At 39.1% G+C, this 17,249-nt stretch overlaps 1 protein-coding gene, 1 non-coding gene and 1 pseudogene across 10 annotated transcripts in view; all 3 read right to left on the bottom strand.

Annotated features, from left to right (window-relative positions):
* The window catches only part of Dnah12 (dynein axonemal heavy chain 12), a 186,845-nt gene that overhangs the window by 88,489 nt on the left and 81,107 nt on the right, over positions 1-17,249 (bottom strand). For 6 of the 9 annotated variants that reach the window (XM_023715784.1, XM_023715785.1, XM_023715786.1 and 3 more), the window contains exons 23-29: positions 12,071-12,190; positions 11,649-11,805; positions 11,163-11,335; positions 8,223-8,375; positions 7,410-7,649; positions 3,381-3,626; positions 2,953-3,072 (exon numbers count right to left, since the gene is read on the bottom strand). In XM_023715784.1, coding sequence (XP_023571552.1) covers positions 2,953-3,072; positions 3,381-3,626; positions 7,410-7,649; positions 8,223-8,375; positions 11,163-11,335; positions 11,649-11,805; positions 12,071-12,190 — 1,209 coding nt within the window. Of the gene's footprint in view, positions 1-2,952; positions 3,073-3,380; positions 3,627-7,409; positions 7,650-8,222; positions 8,376-11,162; positions 11,336-11,648; positions 11,806-12,070; positions 12,191-17,249 lie in introns of those variants that run through there. The other 3 variants (XR_002821196.1, XM_023715791.1, XM_023715790.1) reach the window with 3 other exon arrangements.
* LOC111816896 lies at positions 12,529-12,746 on the bottom strand. The gene has a single exon (XR_002821215.1). It is a non-coding gene; the product is annotated as a small nucleolar RNA U3 (small nucleolar RNA).
* LOC105742225 overlaps positions 17,104-17,249 on the bottom strand; it is a 2,577-nt pseudogene continuing 2,431 nt past the window's right edge.

Genomic DNA, 17,249 nt, shown 5'->3' with positions numbered 1-17,249 from the left:
CTGAGCCATCTCTTTGGCCCCAAGGTTCAATACTTAATAAAATACTTAATAAACTACTACTTTTTAACTACTTCAGTAAGGGAAAAAAGTTTCAAGAAAAAATTATTAGAGTGAAGAGACAATCCATGAATTTGCAGAAAATACTCGCAAATCATGTATCGTAGCAAGGCTAGTACTGAAAATATATAAGCAACTCAAGCTACTCGATAACAAGAAAATAAACAAAACTATTTAAATGAGTAAAAAAAACTGCAATAGGCATTTCTCAAAATATGTAAATAGAAGATAAATGAAAAATGCTTAATATCTCTAACAGCCATAGAAATATAAATTAAAAACACAAAAAGATAACACCTCCCTCCTATTAGACTAAGTATTTTTTTTAAAGTGATGATGAGGATATGATGAAGAAGGAACTCACACGCTGTTGGATGTATTGTAAAGTAGGAGAGCCATTTGGGAAGCAGTTTGAAAATCCCTCAGAAACATTAACATGTAATTACCATATGATCCAGGCAATTCTACTACTGGGTGTACCCAAAAGAATTGAAAGTAGCATGCTAAGGGGCCAGGGAGATGGCTCAGCAGAATAAGCGCTTCCCTGGCAAGCACAAGGGCCTGAGTTCAATTTCCACCAAAAAAAAAAAAAAAAAGAAAAAAAAAAGAAAAAAGAAAGTAGCATGCCAAGGGATATCTGTACTTCTGTGTTTATTGCACATTATTTACAATAGCTAAGATATGGAAACACCTATGTGTTTATCAACAGATAAATGCATTGTAATGTGGTATATGTATACGTAATACATGTATACATAATGGAATAACATTCAGCATTTTAAGAAGTAGGTAATCCTGTCCTTTGCAACAATATGGATGAATCTAAAGGACATTATGTACCTCGGTAGTGTCCCAAATTTTCTGATCAAGAAGATTATGGGGCCAAAGAGGAAAGTGATCGATGACATAGAGTGGGCCTAAGGAGAGTCACATGGGGAGAAGACACTCTCTCAGGCTTTCACAGAGAGCACATTGGCCAAGCAATGGCCGTGACTCATCCACATGGCTGCACTGACAAAGGTTCTACAATCTGAGGTACAGGATCTCAGGATAAATGCTGAGGGCATTTCACTGACCTTCTCAGACCAAAAAGCTACAACTCTTGTTGCATAGGTCCTGCTTTACCTTGGTCTTAACCATCCAGTAGAAAAGTATGAAGACGAAATATAGGAAATAAAGCCATGCTGTTAAGTTGAGCTGTGGGGGACTCAGGTCAATAATTTCTGACATTGCCAGTTAAACAGAAGACCCAATGCTATTATGGGCTACTGGACTCTTTTAGAATATTTTACTGAGTTTACACACCTATAATATTCAATAACGGAACTTAGAAAAAATGGGGTATGCCTATGAATGTCCATTTTGTATCTGTGTATTCAAAGTGGTTGGGATAGATATATAGTTGCATTCTCTTAATGAATAGAATGATTTGTTCTAATGTTGTTTGTAAATAGGATCACAAGTCCGCATCTTGTACAGCAATTAACCACTAAGAAGAATATATGCAGTGTATTATTTGTTGAAACTGTACTTCTGATTGGATTTGAAACTGTCTCATTGCTATCTGTTTATCAATAAAACTTTGAAAAAAAAATAAAAATAAAGGACATTATGTTAAGTGAAATAAACCAGGCACAGATGAACAAATACCATATGATTTTATTTATAGTGTTGTGTTTTTTTAAAATTTATGTACTTGGTACAGGGTCTCACTACGCAGCTCAGACTCGTAGTGATCCTCCTGTTTTCAGCCTCCCTAGCACTAGGATTTTAGGCATGCACAACCATGCCCAGAGTCAGTGTCTGGATCAGCCCACCCTGGGGGTGGGGGCCGCTGCAAAATGTGGTGCTGGGGATTGAACCCCAGTCCCTGTGCTTACCTAAGCAGGCACTTACTCTGCTGAGCTATCTTACCAACCTTTTTACTTAAAACAAATTGAGACTTGAATGGTGGTTACCAATGACTGAAGAGAGGAAGTGAGTAGAGGGGTGGGTGGGGAAATAGGAAGTATTGGTCAAGAGGTGTAAAGTTACAGTAGGTGATTCTAGCATTCTATTGCACAGTAAGGCAGTTAATGTACTGTTATTTCAAAATAACTAAAAGAGAACATTCTTACCACAAAGAAATCACAAATATTTAAGAGGATAAATATGCTAACTGGCCTAATTTGATTATTTCACAACACATAGCAGTATCAAAATATCACCATACCCATAAATGCTGGTAGTATTATTTGTAATTAAAATAAATAAAAATCAGCATGTATTTAAAGTATACAGTATGAGTATTTAATACAAATACACGATGCACCATGGTTAGTACAAACTAACATATCCATCACTAGGCACACTTACCATTTTTCTGGGCAGGACCAGATTCTCTTAAAGAAAAGAGTCAGTATACTACTTAAATTTGAGAAAGAGGGGCCAGGAGATGGCTCAGTAGAATAAGTGCTTCCCTGGCAAGCACAAGGGCCTGAGTTCAATCCCCAGTTCCACCAAAAAAACCCAAAAAACAAAAAACAAAAAACTGAGAAAGAAACAAAACCTTATTGTGTTAAATTATTTTATTTTATTAAAGCATAATTTTATTATGCTTTAATTCCTTCATTTCTTCCTGATGACATATATAATAGTAAGTACTACAGTATGCATACAAATAAGTATAAATCACAAGACAGGAAATAAAATATTTTCTCACATATTCTTTGGTTCGAACCTTAATAGGTTAACCCTAGCAGTATACAAGAGAAGGGACCAAATTTACCTATCCTCCTTCACTACAGAGGCCAAATACAGTACTATGCTCAAAATATAATTTCATGAATTATAAATGATTCAGTCATGAGTTGAATTTATCATGCCAAATCAAGTCATTCTGATCGGTTTACTCACATTGTAGTCAGCTTCAGGAAGTCTGACTCCAGGAAATAGGTCACTAGTTATTCCATTAAATAAAGGTATGTCATGTGATAGAAACTTTGGTTCATTTACATCTTTAATTGACCGAAGAAGCTAAAAGCACAAAAAAGGACAATACAAGTTAACTCACTACATTTATATCTTCATCACACCCCATTAGCGAAAAATCATATTTAATTATTCCACAGAACCCCCAAATTAGAAACCCATACTATGTGTATTAATCCCAAAGGTCCTTGTATTCATACAAAGTATAATAACATAACCCAAAATTATAATTTCAGCCTCAAAAAAAAAAGACTTGAAGCAAAAACCCTTGCAATTGCCTAAAGTTCCTCATTTATCACTTTAAAAGTTACCTGTCTACTGAAATGTTCACAAAGCATATATTTAATGCGTACCAGTATATCCTCATTTTCATTGGGATATTTTAGTTTTAGGTTGCCAGCAGCCACCAGGACGGCTTTCACTGCTCGCATTCCATAGTCATAATGAAACTGTGATGACAGCTGCTCTGAGCAAAGCCTGTAGGTCATTACTATCTTCACAGACAGAGGTTTTGCATTCAAAAATCCATAGGAATAGAGAGATATTTCGGCTATAAGTGCGTAGTTCGGAACCATCATAGCCACTGTTCTAAAAAGAACCTGAGGTATATAATAAGTGAAATACGTTATTTACATAAAAGAAGCCATTTTTAAACAAGCATAATCATCCAAAGATAATGTGTTCACATTCAAGTTTATTTTTCAAATGCAACACGTTTTCATTAACTGCAATTTTTTCAGGAGTACTTTAATATTTTTATGCGCTTAGTATTTTTTGATATCTAAAAAACATTTTTGTAGGTTTACCTTGCAATAAATGGAAAAAAGTAAAAGAAAAATAACATTGTGCATTAGGGGAAAATCATATTCTGAGTGAATTACACTGTTATATTTTACTTGGATTTTTATTTTCTGAAATGGAACCACTGTACACTGTGCAAACCATATTTCCTAATGAATAAATAAGAAATTATGGTGCTGTACAATACACTAAAATAATAGCATACAAGGGAAAAATTAAGCTAAAGGTGAAAAAAATCTCTCTATACTTATAAGCGGGTCCTTAGCAATAATGCACATTCCAAATCATGACATCATTTGATGATGGAGATCACAACCCTATATCAAAACCCTAAGTGAATAGTCTTCTGAGTTATGGGAGTAAGGGCCAACACTTTCTAAAATTTTCACTGCAGTCACCTTACCTTCAACTTTTGGGGGGAATTAAGTTTGCCCTGGCAGTACTTTGGGCCTCAAGGCCTGATATCTACAGAAGTCATTCACATAGGATCCCTTGCTCCAGTTGGCTAAAAGATCTTAGATTCTGTGATGGGGACAAGGGTGAGGGGCTTAGGGAGGGTGGGGAGCAGTGGTTCTGAGAGTCAACTGTGTAAGGAAGAAACACACTGGGTTTTTGAAGTCTATCAGTTGCAAGTGGAAGGAATTCCCCAGATTAGTAGGGTTGTTGATGTTAGGCCTGGCTTAGCCTGGCTGCTGTAGGGCCCTACTGGTCCCAACAACTAACCTATTCCTATCTTCAATCATGACAGAGAAAAGATAATGACAACTTTGGTACACTAGACATTGACATTTTCATCTTCAACTGCATCAAATTCTCTTGCCTGCAGTGGTGGCCCTGGGTACCCTGTTGTCTCTCTGGATGCATGTGTTAGAGTCTCCTTCAGCTATCTTGGTTGTAACCTCTCATGTCACTAAAAATACTCAAATTCATCTCTCATCCAGTTTCACTGCAAAGAAAAACATTACCCTACAGAATCTAGAGGTAAAGCCAAAAATATGCTAAGAAGTTACACCATGAGTTGCTTCCACACTGAGATGCAAGAGACAATTCTTGATAGAACCCACCAACTGGGAGACAGAACTGACAAATACCTGGATTTTTTTAAAGGACAGAAACATTTGGCATTGCTAACTTCGACATTAAGATTTTTAAGGTGTTGCCCCTTTTGCTTCAAGAGACAGTTTGATGAGGAATCTGAAATTCAGGAAAATTTTTATTTTGTATTGAAGTTCAGACTTCCTTTTTTACACCCTCAGAAATTCTTGAAAAATAGGACCTGGTAGATACTTTTCATGGTCATTTGGAGAATGACTCACATGTCGAAGATGGTACCTAAATATGAACCCAATTATCAAAAAAACAAGACAATAAAACCCATAACCCCTGTTATGGCTTGTGTCTAGTGTCCCCCCAAGGCCTCATGCAGCCATAGGTGAGACCTTTTCAGAGGTGGCTGGATCTAGAGTGTGTGGTGCTGGGATTGACTCATGGTACAATGCTAGGACCAAGGGTGCCAGGTGTGAGTGCTACCCGCCCTAAGTAGCCTGGATAAGATATAAGGGATAGAAAGAGCTACGGTCGGCTCTTGTTGCTTTTGCTACCTTCTGCCCACCATGAACTGTTTTTCATTTGCGATGCTGCCCCACCTTGAAGCCAGACAATTATGGATTAAAACCCCTACAAAATGTGAGCTATGTAAACTTTTCCTCCCTTAAGTTTAGACATGAGGCATTTTGTTTCCGCAATGAGAAAAGTAACTAAGACAACCCCACCCCATCCCCAAATAACACACAACTCAAAGGAAGTTAAAACCACAGGGCAGCAGGCCTCAGAAATCAACAGTTAGGCTGCTCATCCAAGGGAGCTCTGCCACTGACAGGAAACCAGTGTGGGCAGGAGTAAGGGAAGAAGATTCAAATGCTCCTTTCTGGAGCGTGCACAATCTTTCCAGTTCCTGGTGCTTTATTTCTGGCCTCTAAGGCTCTGCTGTCAAGGTTTGCTCTGCAGTAGACACGGACAGCACATCCTGAGAATGAGACTCAGTCCCAGGGTTGGCCCTGAGTGTCAGCACATTGTGCAAAGAGTTTCTGCCAACTGCAAATCTAGGAAGGGGACAGTGTGCGGGCAGCAAGTTTTCACAGACTTGAAAACAAGAATGTCTGCGAGAAGTTCAGCACCAGGTGTGCTGCTGTCTGCTCCCCACTTCCCCAACCCTGCTATTGTCCTTAGGAGACAAACGTACAGTAAGCCTGGAAAGCCATTTAGTCTTCAGAGATCCAAGAGAAAGCAGTGATGACAGAAGGGTGGTGACAATAGGGTTGAAGAGCCAGAAAAATCTAAGGGCTTCCTTTGCATGTCCATCTGGGCTCCTAAGCTGGGAGAACATGAGGGTGTTAGCTGGACTAAGGAAGCCTGTTCTTGGGGACTGAGCACTGAAATCTGTGGCTCCGGGGCCCTAGAAATGGGGGCCAACTCTCCCCAAGTGCCACCACCATGAGACTTGGCCACATGAGGAGCACCCGCTCTCCCAGTTTCACCCAGTCTGCTTTGCGGCAGCCCTGGAGCAGTAGAAGAGAAGTGGATAAGGTGGCAGACACCCTCCTAAGCAAACCAAAAGGGCACTTTGCAAAGGGAGATGTGAAACAGCCAGGAAACATGCCAGAGGTCACTTCAAGGCTAACACACACACACACTTCAAGGATAAAACACACACACACACACACACACACACACACACACACACACAGTATCAATTAAAAAGTAGAAAGCCCCAAAGAAAAGCAGTTAGCAATTCCTGATTGGGATTACCCTCAAATAGCTTATACTGTTAAAAAGAGAAACAGGGGTGGGGAGAGGACATAATCCTGGATTCTAAGACACTGTGCACACACCCTAAACTGTCTACTGTGCCTCCCCCAGGACAGTCACTTCAAGGTTCAAACGTTTCATGTAATAGCAGAGTTCCTTGGTGTCTGAGAAGCTACGCCATCCTAGGTCTTCCTGGATCTGCATTGGTAAACATGAAACATTAGCTCTTCTGTAGCACCCAAGTGGAACCACTCAGATAATGTCAGTCTAGAATTAGGCTGCTGATGTCCCTAACTTGAAGCAGGAGTCAGAGAGTTTAATTCAGCATCTGTATTTCTCTGAAGTTCTGTTGAGAGGCTCCAGTTACTTCTGTTCAGAGCCTTCCAATTCCTGAGAGATTGCAGAAGTCTGTGACAAGCCCCAATTCTGTAGTTTACTGCAGTTCTACTTTCTGTGAATTGTTCATCAAGTTTTCCACTGGAGACTGAGCTTTGCTTGTCAGAAGCATCTTAACCTTCAAAATACTTTTGCTGATAACATCTGGCACATGTGAAATCCTGAGTTCAATGCCCTCTACTGCTGACTTGGCTACTAGGTCTCCCTCCACAAGTCCTGCATGCTCCTACTCCCACCAGCCCACTGCAGCCAGAAGGGGCTGTCCCTACTCCTGTGGTCATCGCTCCCCCCATGTTCACCCTTTCTGCCACAGTGCTGTGCAATAATACAACAGCAAACTGCTCTTTTTGATAAACTTACACTCTTAAAAATATTACCTTGAGGTTGTCTGGTAATTCAGAACGTCCTGCATAGCCAGGATTCATGGTAATAGCTACGAAGCAGTTGGGATTGAGCTTCAGTTCTGTCCCTTCAAAAACAAACACTTCCAACTTCTGTTGAATGGCTCTCTGGATGCAAAGGATCTGCTGTGCTACCACGGACAGCACCTCCAGCTCAATTCGATTAAATTCATCAAAGCAGGCCCATGCACCAGATGAAGCCAATCCTTTAAAAAACTAATGACAGGGGGTGGGTGAGGCGGAGGAAAAGGGGATGAAAAAAAGGAATTAGGATGCGTCCTGTGTATGTACCAACTCCACACAGGAGTACAACCATCACGTACACAAGCATGTACCAAAAACAAAACAAGCGAACAAAAACTAGGGACAAGAAAAAAGTAAATGATTTTCCTTAGAAAAGGATACCACTTATTGAACTAAATAAACTTTTAAGTCAAATTTGCAAGTCTGATAAAAGACCCAAGGATAAAAATATTGTTTTTACTCCTAAAAATCTAAGTTCAAGTAATACTTAAATCGCAATAATACCTTTTAATCTTTAAAAAAATTGCCCGGGGAGATGGCTCAGTGGAGTAAGTGCTTCCCTGGCAAGCTCAAGAGCCTGAGTTCAATCCCCGGTTCTGCCAAAAAATAAAAATTAAAAAATAATCTTTAAAAAAATCTTTATTTTGAAAATAACCCTGTAACTTTATAAAACCCCAACAATACTTAAGCATTGATTTGCTTCAATTTAGCCAGGTAGACCTAGTTGTAAATTTGTAGCATTTATTAACCCAGTAATTGAACTACCTTTCCCATTGCTAGATAATCTAGCCCATCTGAACAATTGAACACCACACACTGCACGGCAAGAGCTTTGGCCAAGTCCTTTGTAGTTTCAGTTTTTCCTGTGCCTGCTGGCCCTTCTGGAGCACCTCCAAGGTTTAAGTAGAAGGCACCTATCTGCAAAGAAAAAATATAATGAAGATAAATCTGATTAACTGAGAACACACACACTTTTAGGCAGGTACTTAACAGATCTCCTCTTATTTGTAACTCGGAAGCAAACTGTTGGCTTGGCTTTGGGCCGATGTCCTCCAACCTCATGTTGAAGGCTTGGTCTCCTGGCTGGTGGCGCTATTAGAATGTGGTGGAAACTAGGACAGAGGGCTTAGGAGGTAAAGTGCACGCTGGCCTTTGAGGGATGGACTTTTGTCCCTGGGACCATGGGAGTTTGTGAATTTTAACTTTTAGAAAAAATAGGGCTAAGAGATCAAAGCTGTGCCCATGGAAGAACAGGGGAAATAAGGGAACTCTATCTATGCTGCTTAATTCAGCTATGAACCTAAAAGCACCTTACATGCCTATATTAAAAATAAACTTGAGGGGCTGGTGAGATGGCTCAGTGGTCTAAAGCACCTACTTAGAACAAGCTTAGCAAAGAACAGGGACTGCGGTTCGATCCCCCAGCACCACATGCCAGCCAGCCCTGCCCCCGGTGGGCTGAGCTGGCCACACACACACACACACACACACACACACACAATAAAAAATAAATAAATAAACTTGAATGATGATAAACATTTTTATGTTTACATTAAAAACTCACTAGAGACCGCTAGGCAAATAACACCAATATCAATGATATTTACTCACTTGAACTTTATAATGGATAATATTGTACTAAAGGCCATTAACTTGATTTCTGAAAACCTCAGTAATTGCTCACAAATGTGTTCCCTTTATTACAGATACTAACTTTACCAAAGCTCATTTTTTAAATTTGTTTTAATTCTAGAGTTGTATCAAGTATCAAATAGGTTTCTGATTTTATACCTCAAAGTAACTAACTTCCACTTTGTATCACAGCTTCTCACTGCACCCCATGTTTCAGTGTCATCTGCTCAACAACTATTTAGGGATAACTATTTGCTTACTATTAAAGTAGAAAAAAGATGGACAGATTCCCCACCTTCAGGTAGCTCCTTGAAAAAGAGGGTTTGCTAAGGTGCTTTACCACAGACCCTTTGGCTTCCTCCCCAAATACCCTTCCCCAGGGCACTGTGTTCATCTCCCCAGTGCTGTGAGTCTTCATTGCAAATGCCTCAGAGCTGTTCCTTTCTACTGCCAACTCCTAGCAGCTAGTAGGAAGTACTTCACCAGCAAAAAAACGGAAGCTTACTCATATGTCTGTCCCAGAAGAGACTACCCAATGACAAGAATGGGCCAGGCCCCACTGCCTGAAAGCAGAATAGTTCTGAGACAACATTCATATTCCAAACGGCCCCTGGAGATTGGCTGCAGCTCTACCTCTGCTGAAACCACTTCTTTTGTTTAGTTTTGGGATTCCTTTTTTATTTCTCTTGTCCCATCCTGCTGTCCTTGTCTTCTTATTATAGGTCCTTACTGAAAGTATTTCCTAAGGAACCATTTGCCCAAGAATCCTGCCCTTTCGTTGCTGCTTCCAGAGAAGTTGGCTAAAGACATTTAGTTTTATTTATTCAGCCTAAGTGGCCTGGTATTTATTAATGCCCCTCAACTCCTAGGTTGAGTTTCTAGATTATTACTATTATTTAATCTTTTATTTATTTAAAGGGTATAGGGTCTCACTATGTAGATCCCTCTGTTTCAGCCTCCTCAGCAATGGGATTACAGGCATGAGCCACCACATCTGGTTTTGGTGGCCAGGAAAACAAACCCAGGGTTCCAGGGCTGGCACAGAATGCGGTACTGGGGATTGAACCCAGGTCCTTGCACTTGCCAGGCAGGTGCTTAGATCGCCAAGCTATCTCCCCAGCTCTGAGTTCTCAGATTTAACAAATAAAAATTATACAATACTCTAGTGGAATTTAAGTTTCAGATAAACACTAAATAATTTATTAATACTATAAGTATATCCTTTGCTATAGTTAGGACACAGTAAAAATTACAATAGGGGGCTGGAGATACAGCTCAGTGCCATAGCACCTGCCTTCCAAGCCCAAGGTCATGAGTTCAAGCCCCAGTACCACCAAATAAAATAAAATAAAAATTACAATAATGTTTCAGCCAAAACCGGACTGCACATCTAATGACATGCCATATAGTCCACATGAGCAGTAAGCTGCATTGTCCAGTTTGTGAAAGCACACTCTGTGATGTCTGTACAGTGACATGTCACCCAATGATGCATTTCTCAAAATGTCTCTCTATTGTTAAATAACACACGACTGTATTTATTTTTTACAATTCAGATTCACCTGAGAGTCTTGTGTTTTATCTGGCAACGATATTCCAAGGATTTTAATGGCCAATTAATGCCTCCCACCGCTTCCCAGCCAAACACCAACCTCAGCACCACTTCTTACACTGCAGCTCTCTGCTTCCTAGACAGCAGCACTAATTTGAAGTTCCAAAATCCCAAGATACTTTTCTGATCCTTGTGTCATTTCTCTAGTGCTCCACTGCAAAAATTGATACCGTTTTCTGACACTCTGGTTTCATCTTTTTATCTCCTGTCCCTTCTTTTTTCTAATCATTCACAATAGAAATGACTCATCCAAGAATTTCATACTGGAGAAGTCAAATACTTGTATATGCTACAAAGCACCTGAATGTTCATTACTATAATTTTACATAAAGAGAATCTGAGATTAGGAAAGGATAACTGTATTCAACAATTACAAGTCAGACAATAAATGGATAAAAAGTACTATGCCACATCACAAAGTAATCTTTAATGTGTAAACTGAAAATAATTTAAATGTATACCAATGTCCTGTAGCATCTGTCAGTTAGAGGAGTAATGACAAGTCGAGGGGAGTTGCCAAGATATTCATAAGCATATTTTACATTGCAATTAATGATATGAACACGAGCATTCTCATATTCCCAATAATAGCGAAGCTGAGCAAGCCACTGGAAATCTGTGTCATGCGAAACACCTAGAAAGTATAAAACACACAATCTTTAAATAGAAATAATTTTAAAAGCAGGTATTTTACAATCTGTTATAACAACAAATATTAAAACAATGTATCGTAGAAAGAGCATCAAAAGAAATTCTATTGAGAAAGACACATGGTATACACTTTTGTTTCTAGAAACTATCAATTTTACCTTTTAAGATTTTTTTTTTTTTTTGGTACTGGAATTCAAACTCAGGACCTTGCACTTCTTAGGTAGGCAGTTGTACCACTCAACTATATCCATGACACCTAATATTTTACCTTTAATATTAAAGAGAAAGTCACATACCCTTTTCAATCATGTCCATGACCACATCTCTAGCATGGACATCAATTGTAACTAAAGCTCCCAGGGTGATCCTGGTCTGTTTGGACAGCTTTCCTCTTACCAACTCTACAATATTATTCAGTTGATACTGGAGTTCTTTATAGTACTTCTTTAATCCCTACAAAATAAAGATTTATGTTCTATATTTACCTAAAACATGAATTTTATATGCTTATTCAGTTATAGCTTTATAACCTATCTCAATAAAGAAATAAATTACTGAATACAGTGATTTTTATCTAAACCTAGTAAAAAGAACAAGTTTTCTAAGAATTACATGGTTTTAATGATGTATATATAAACTGAGAGCAGACGAGATATACCAATTAAGAACTACAGAATCAGAATAAAAGAATCTTCTCTAAAATGAGATAATGCTTTACCTCTGTTCCATCACTTATAACCTCTTGTGTCTCAGAAGTCCAGAACATTTGAGAAACACAAAGTACAACCTGTCCAGGCCACTCTCGAACCCAGTCTCTTCTTGCAGATTCTGGATAAGCCTAAAGGAGGAAAATGAATTTCTAAGTTTAAAAGACTGCACGAGAAAAAAATAAAAGAGCTAAATGTGTAACAATAAAAAGTACAGTATCTGCTATATTTCCAGGTTAGAATAACATTTAGTTATGCAAAACTTTAAAAGGCTATTCAAAAGACCTGAATAATGGGATGATCAAAAATATGGTTAATGTTTAAATTTAAAAATTACAGTAAAAGACATTCCCATTCACCCACCTCAAAACAACACTCCCCTTTGCTTGGAACACACTTATCCCATGCTTCTTGGCAATGTGGTTTTTACTGTAAAAGGTTTTTATGGAATTTTTTTTTTTAAACAGAAGCCACTCAGACTGCGTTCCTTTCCTTTTGCTCCCCCAAGGGAGGCAGCAAGAAGGATCATCAAGGGCAGGCGGCAGCTGCAGCAAAGCGACACCGAGAGCCGGCCTCAGGCTCAGAAAGGAACGCTGCGCCTCCTCCTCGTGGTTTCTGGTACTCTACACGGTCAGAGAAACTTCTCTAGTAGCATACTATGGAAATGATCCCTGAAAGTATAGCCTTTATGGGATATTTTTTGAGACAGAGTCTGACTGTATAGTTCAGGCAGGCCATGAACTTATCATGGAGGCTGGGCTGGACTCAAAGTCATAGCGATTCTTCTATCTGAACCTCTCTGGTACTAGAATTACAGTCGCATGCTTTGAAATAGGTTTTGTAAATTTTAAAGCATTTACTGTGCATTTTGATCACTCTTTTGCTTTTATAAATCATGATTATATTTTTGAAATATAATTGATTTAAATATTATAGTTTATTAATAAAAGAAATGGAAAATGAGTGCCAACATGCTAATTACGGGCTGGACAGAGTTGAACCCTGATTGTTCTGGAAATTTCTTTTTTTTTGAAATTTATTTCTATGTGATTTTTATGTTCAATTATTGTGGAAACTGTCAAGTTTTTTATATAAAACATATTTTCTGGGGTGGGGGAGATGGCTCAGTGGAATAAGTGCTTCCCTGGCAAGTGCAATGAAAATATAAGGGTTTCATTAAACTATAAAAATGAATTCAAATAGATTATATATGCTAATGCTAAGATTTAATTGAAAATGCTATATAATAGAAAACCAGGCTAGTAGTCATTATTTACTCATAGCTTTTCTAAAAAGTTGTATGATCAGGTTACACAAATATGTACATACACTTAACTATGCATCACTAAACAATCTATATTTTTCAGTTTGTTCTGGTTTGTAATCAGATGCCCCGCACCACCAAGACTCACGTACTCATAGGTGAGGCTTTTCAGAGGTGGCCGGATCTAGACTTTGTGAATATTGATTAATGGTGTGTGATAACAAAATTGCTTTAGCATAGTTTTGGGTGTAAATAAATAATGGGAAGCCACCTGGGTGTGGCTGGCACCAACCAATTGGTTTGTATTCTGGTTAGACCCCACAGGCAAGATGGAAGGCAGCCCCTGCTGCATGCTGCTCCCTGCCTTTTCTCTGCCCGCCGTTGACTGTCTCTCCTTTGTGATGCCCCTCTGCCGTGTAACCTTGCCTTGGAAGCAGCCAACCAAGGCCTGAAGCCCTACCAACTGTGAGCTAAAAGAAACCCTTCCTCTTTCAACTTGTGGGTGTCAGGTATTTTGTCCCAGCAACAAGAAAGTCAGTAAGACAGAGCTTAAAGTATACTTTCATTTATTGCTAATAATGTTATACTTAAAAGGCACTTCATAGGCTTGGGAAAGTCTCAATCAGTTAAAAAAAAAATAGTCTGCTTCAATAAAAATTATAATAGCAGATAAAAATTTTTATAAAAACAAAAAACTCTGCAAAATAGTTTCAAAATTGATAATGGAAACTATACTTTTAATAAAATAGCAGCATCTTAGGTATAAGAAAGTTAAGAGACTAAAGGATATAGACACATATTTGTATAAAATGCTTATTATATATTTATAAATAAATGGAAGGGACAAACTAGCCTAAGCTTTAAAGAAGGATGAGTGACCACTGAGAATTATTGCTAAGTACATGGAAAGGAAATTTGCTATACTGATCAAGGCAATACTTCTGTGGACGATGCTAATGCTATGTTTTTAGTTTGTTTGGAATTATAAACAGTAAAAGAAGAGGAAAAACTGTCTGCAGGGAAAATTTATGTGCAGGAAGACTGAAACTGTACAAAAAGCCACTTCAAGAGGACAAGGTTACATTGCTTTTGATGAAAGGAGAAGGCCACCTCACTTATGCGGTGAGTTGCTGCATGTAAAGCTTCAAGGACATTCACAGCTACCCACTGACTACCGGACTGCTCCTTTCTGGTCCTCACTGCAAAATTATACAAATATGCATCCTCCAACCTTAGGTTTACTGGAGCATATGAAGAAAGGCACATACAGTGTCCAAGTATTAGATGTCTTTCAAATTTGTTCTGTATCCTTTAATGTTTGTTCATCTCATTTGGAGTTTTTTTGTCATTGTGTATAAAACAGTAAGTGAATCCATCCATCACCCAAGTTTAAGAAACACTGACCCATAGATAAGCAAGTGTTAAAGGGCGTAATTCTTTGTTTATTAGACATAACCACTAGCTACCTTATAAGAATTTCAATTTTAACATAAATTTTTTATTTTCTCCAAGGCTCCACTAACCTATTTCTCTTGTAAGTATTGACCAAAAGTAAGTATCACCTATATTCTTAAGTCAGAAACATTAAATTATTAAGCCCTTCCCCTCCTTGTTTCTGTATTCTACAACCAATTTATCACCAAAACCCGGTGAAATCAACTACAAAAGCTATTTCTCAACTGTCCTTGGTTGTGTCACTGCCTAGTACCAAACTAAGTGTCTTTCATCTTGGCTAATACAACATTCTCCTAATCTTAATCTTTTCATGTCTCTCACTAACCTATTCTTTATACCATAGCCATAGTGGCATAAAAATGTAAACCAGATTAGGTTTACCCTGATTAAAATACTGTTAACCTTGTACTGCATTTAAAATGACATCCAACCTCCTAACTGCCTTCCTTTCCTACCTCATCAAACTCTACTTTGTGCTTTACTCACTCTACCCCAGACCAGCTGTGTGGCTGGAAGTGGGCTGGGGTGGGGCTGGGCCCGGGTTAGCCTCAGCTGGCACATTTTGGAGCAGCATTATTGGCTAAAAGGAAAACAATGTTCTAAGAATTTACTCCATTTTAACCCAGCGAAGATTCAAGTACATAAAAACATGAGGGGCCAGGGAGATGGCTCAGTGGAATAAGCGCTTCCCTGGCAAGTGCAAGGGCCTGAGTTCAATCCCTGGTTCCGCAAAAAAATAAATAAATAAATAAAAATTAAAAAAAAATAAAAACATGAATGTTTTCTCTATACATCATTTTAATATTCTGTTTAAATAGGTTAACATTTCCAGACATGAAGGAGGGCAGCAAACTGCTCAAGCTGAATGAACGCAAGCTGTGGCACTGCTCCAGATGCAGGAGTCTTCTACCACGTCCTCACGGTCCTCAGTTCTTTTTGAACTTGGGCCTCTGTACAGAGTGTCTTTACTTGATTATTTGCTACTTATCCTGAGACCATTACTACCTCTAAAAGCCTACCACTGGACTTGCCTACATTCTAAAGAAGTTTTTGTCTTCCTTTTTTTTATTTTTATTTTTCGACAGTTCATTTTATTAAATAATTTGTAAGGTCAAACCAATTCATTGACTAGTTAGGGGAAACCATGCCTTCACACTATCATGGCATAGATTATGCCAGGTATTATTTTTTTGAGACAAGCTATCATTACGGAGTGTAGGCTGGCCTTGAACTTGCAGTGATCCTCCTACCTCAGCCTCCCAAGTGCTGGGATTATAGGCACACTCCACCATGCCTGGTCTATGTTAGGTATAAGAACATTCATATTCACAAAAAAATTTTAATTAAAGTGGGAGGGCAGACTCTTACTCATCAGGAAAATTGCATTAAATGTTCCAACGTATCTATCTTGTTTTACAGTGGAGTACCATGATAAGTTGTTCCACATACCCCTTTTTTTTTTGTTCTGGAACCGGGATGGAACTCTGGACCTTGGGCTTGCCAGGCAGTCACTTAAGCCACTGAGCTATCTCCCTGCCCCCCGCCCCCCGCACTTTCTTACTGCCTCTCCCTAGCAGTTTGTCTGTTTTGAAGTCCCTGTATTTTTTTGTGTGCAACTCAAACTGGTCTTGAGTTTTCTATGTAGCTAAAGGTGTCCTTGAACTCAAAATTTTCCTGCTGCAGACTGATTGCTGGGATTGCAGGTGTGAGCTACTGTATCTGGTATCTTATCTGCTTTCACCATCAAGCAGTAACTCTGTAACACCCTAAACCCAAATAGACCCCATTCAACTGAGTATAACACTGTAGACACAAAAGATACCTCATCTCAACTCTCACCTTTGAGATAAAGCAGCCTGGAAAAGGTAGGTAAGTGCTGGCCAAAAATAAGAGAAACACCTTCAGGAAAATCTGACAAAAACCTAGTAAGAACGTCACGAATTAAAATCCAGAAAAAAAGTGCTACAGTGGGAAAGCAGTCTTAACTAATGGTCTGAAATGCCTTTCAGAAAGAGGCCAGGAATGACCCTTCCAGAACAGGGGCTTTGGCTGCCGAGCTGGATGGCCCAAATGTACCCTGCAAGCAGCCTGTCTTGCAAATGGCAAGTGTCTGGCTCAATCTGCAGTGAGTCTTTTGCTCCATCACAGAGCACTTTCCAATGTGTTATAGTTGTCCTTAAAGCTCTTCAACTCCAGGAAGTGCTTGGCATGCTTGCTCTTCTGACTGGAGGGGAGGTATGTCACTTGGATGGTTGTAGGGGAGACTTCAGGAGACTGAGTTAGGTCTTTGGCTGCTGACTGATGTTGTCGCTGAGAGCTCCCAATTCATGCTTTGATCATGGTGGCCAGCTCACTTAGGGCCTCCTGATAGCGCAGGTACTCAAAGACCAAAGACCCCTGTCCCATAACGGGCTGTCTATGGTAATGGGCGCTTCTCTGTAGATAAGAGAAAGCAAGAGTTCGCTGACGAG

The sequence above is a fragment of the Octodon degus genome, unplaced genomic scaffold (assembly GCF_000260255.1).
Source record: "Octodon degus isolate 3935 unplaced genomic scaffold, OctDeg1.0 scaffold00043, whole genome shotgun sequence".
NCBI classification, from domain to species: Eukaryota; Metazoa; Chordata; class Mammalia; order Rodentia; family Octodontidae; genus Octodon; species Octodon degus.
The sequence above is the reverse complement of the archived record's forward strand: the minus strand, read 5'-3'. Positions and strand labels throughout refer to the sequence as shown.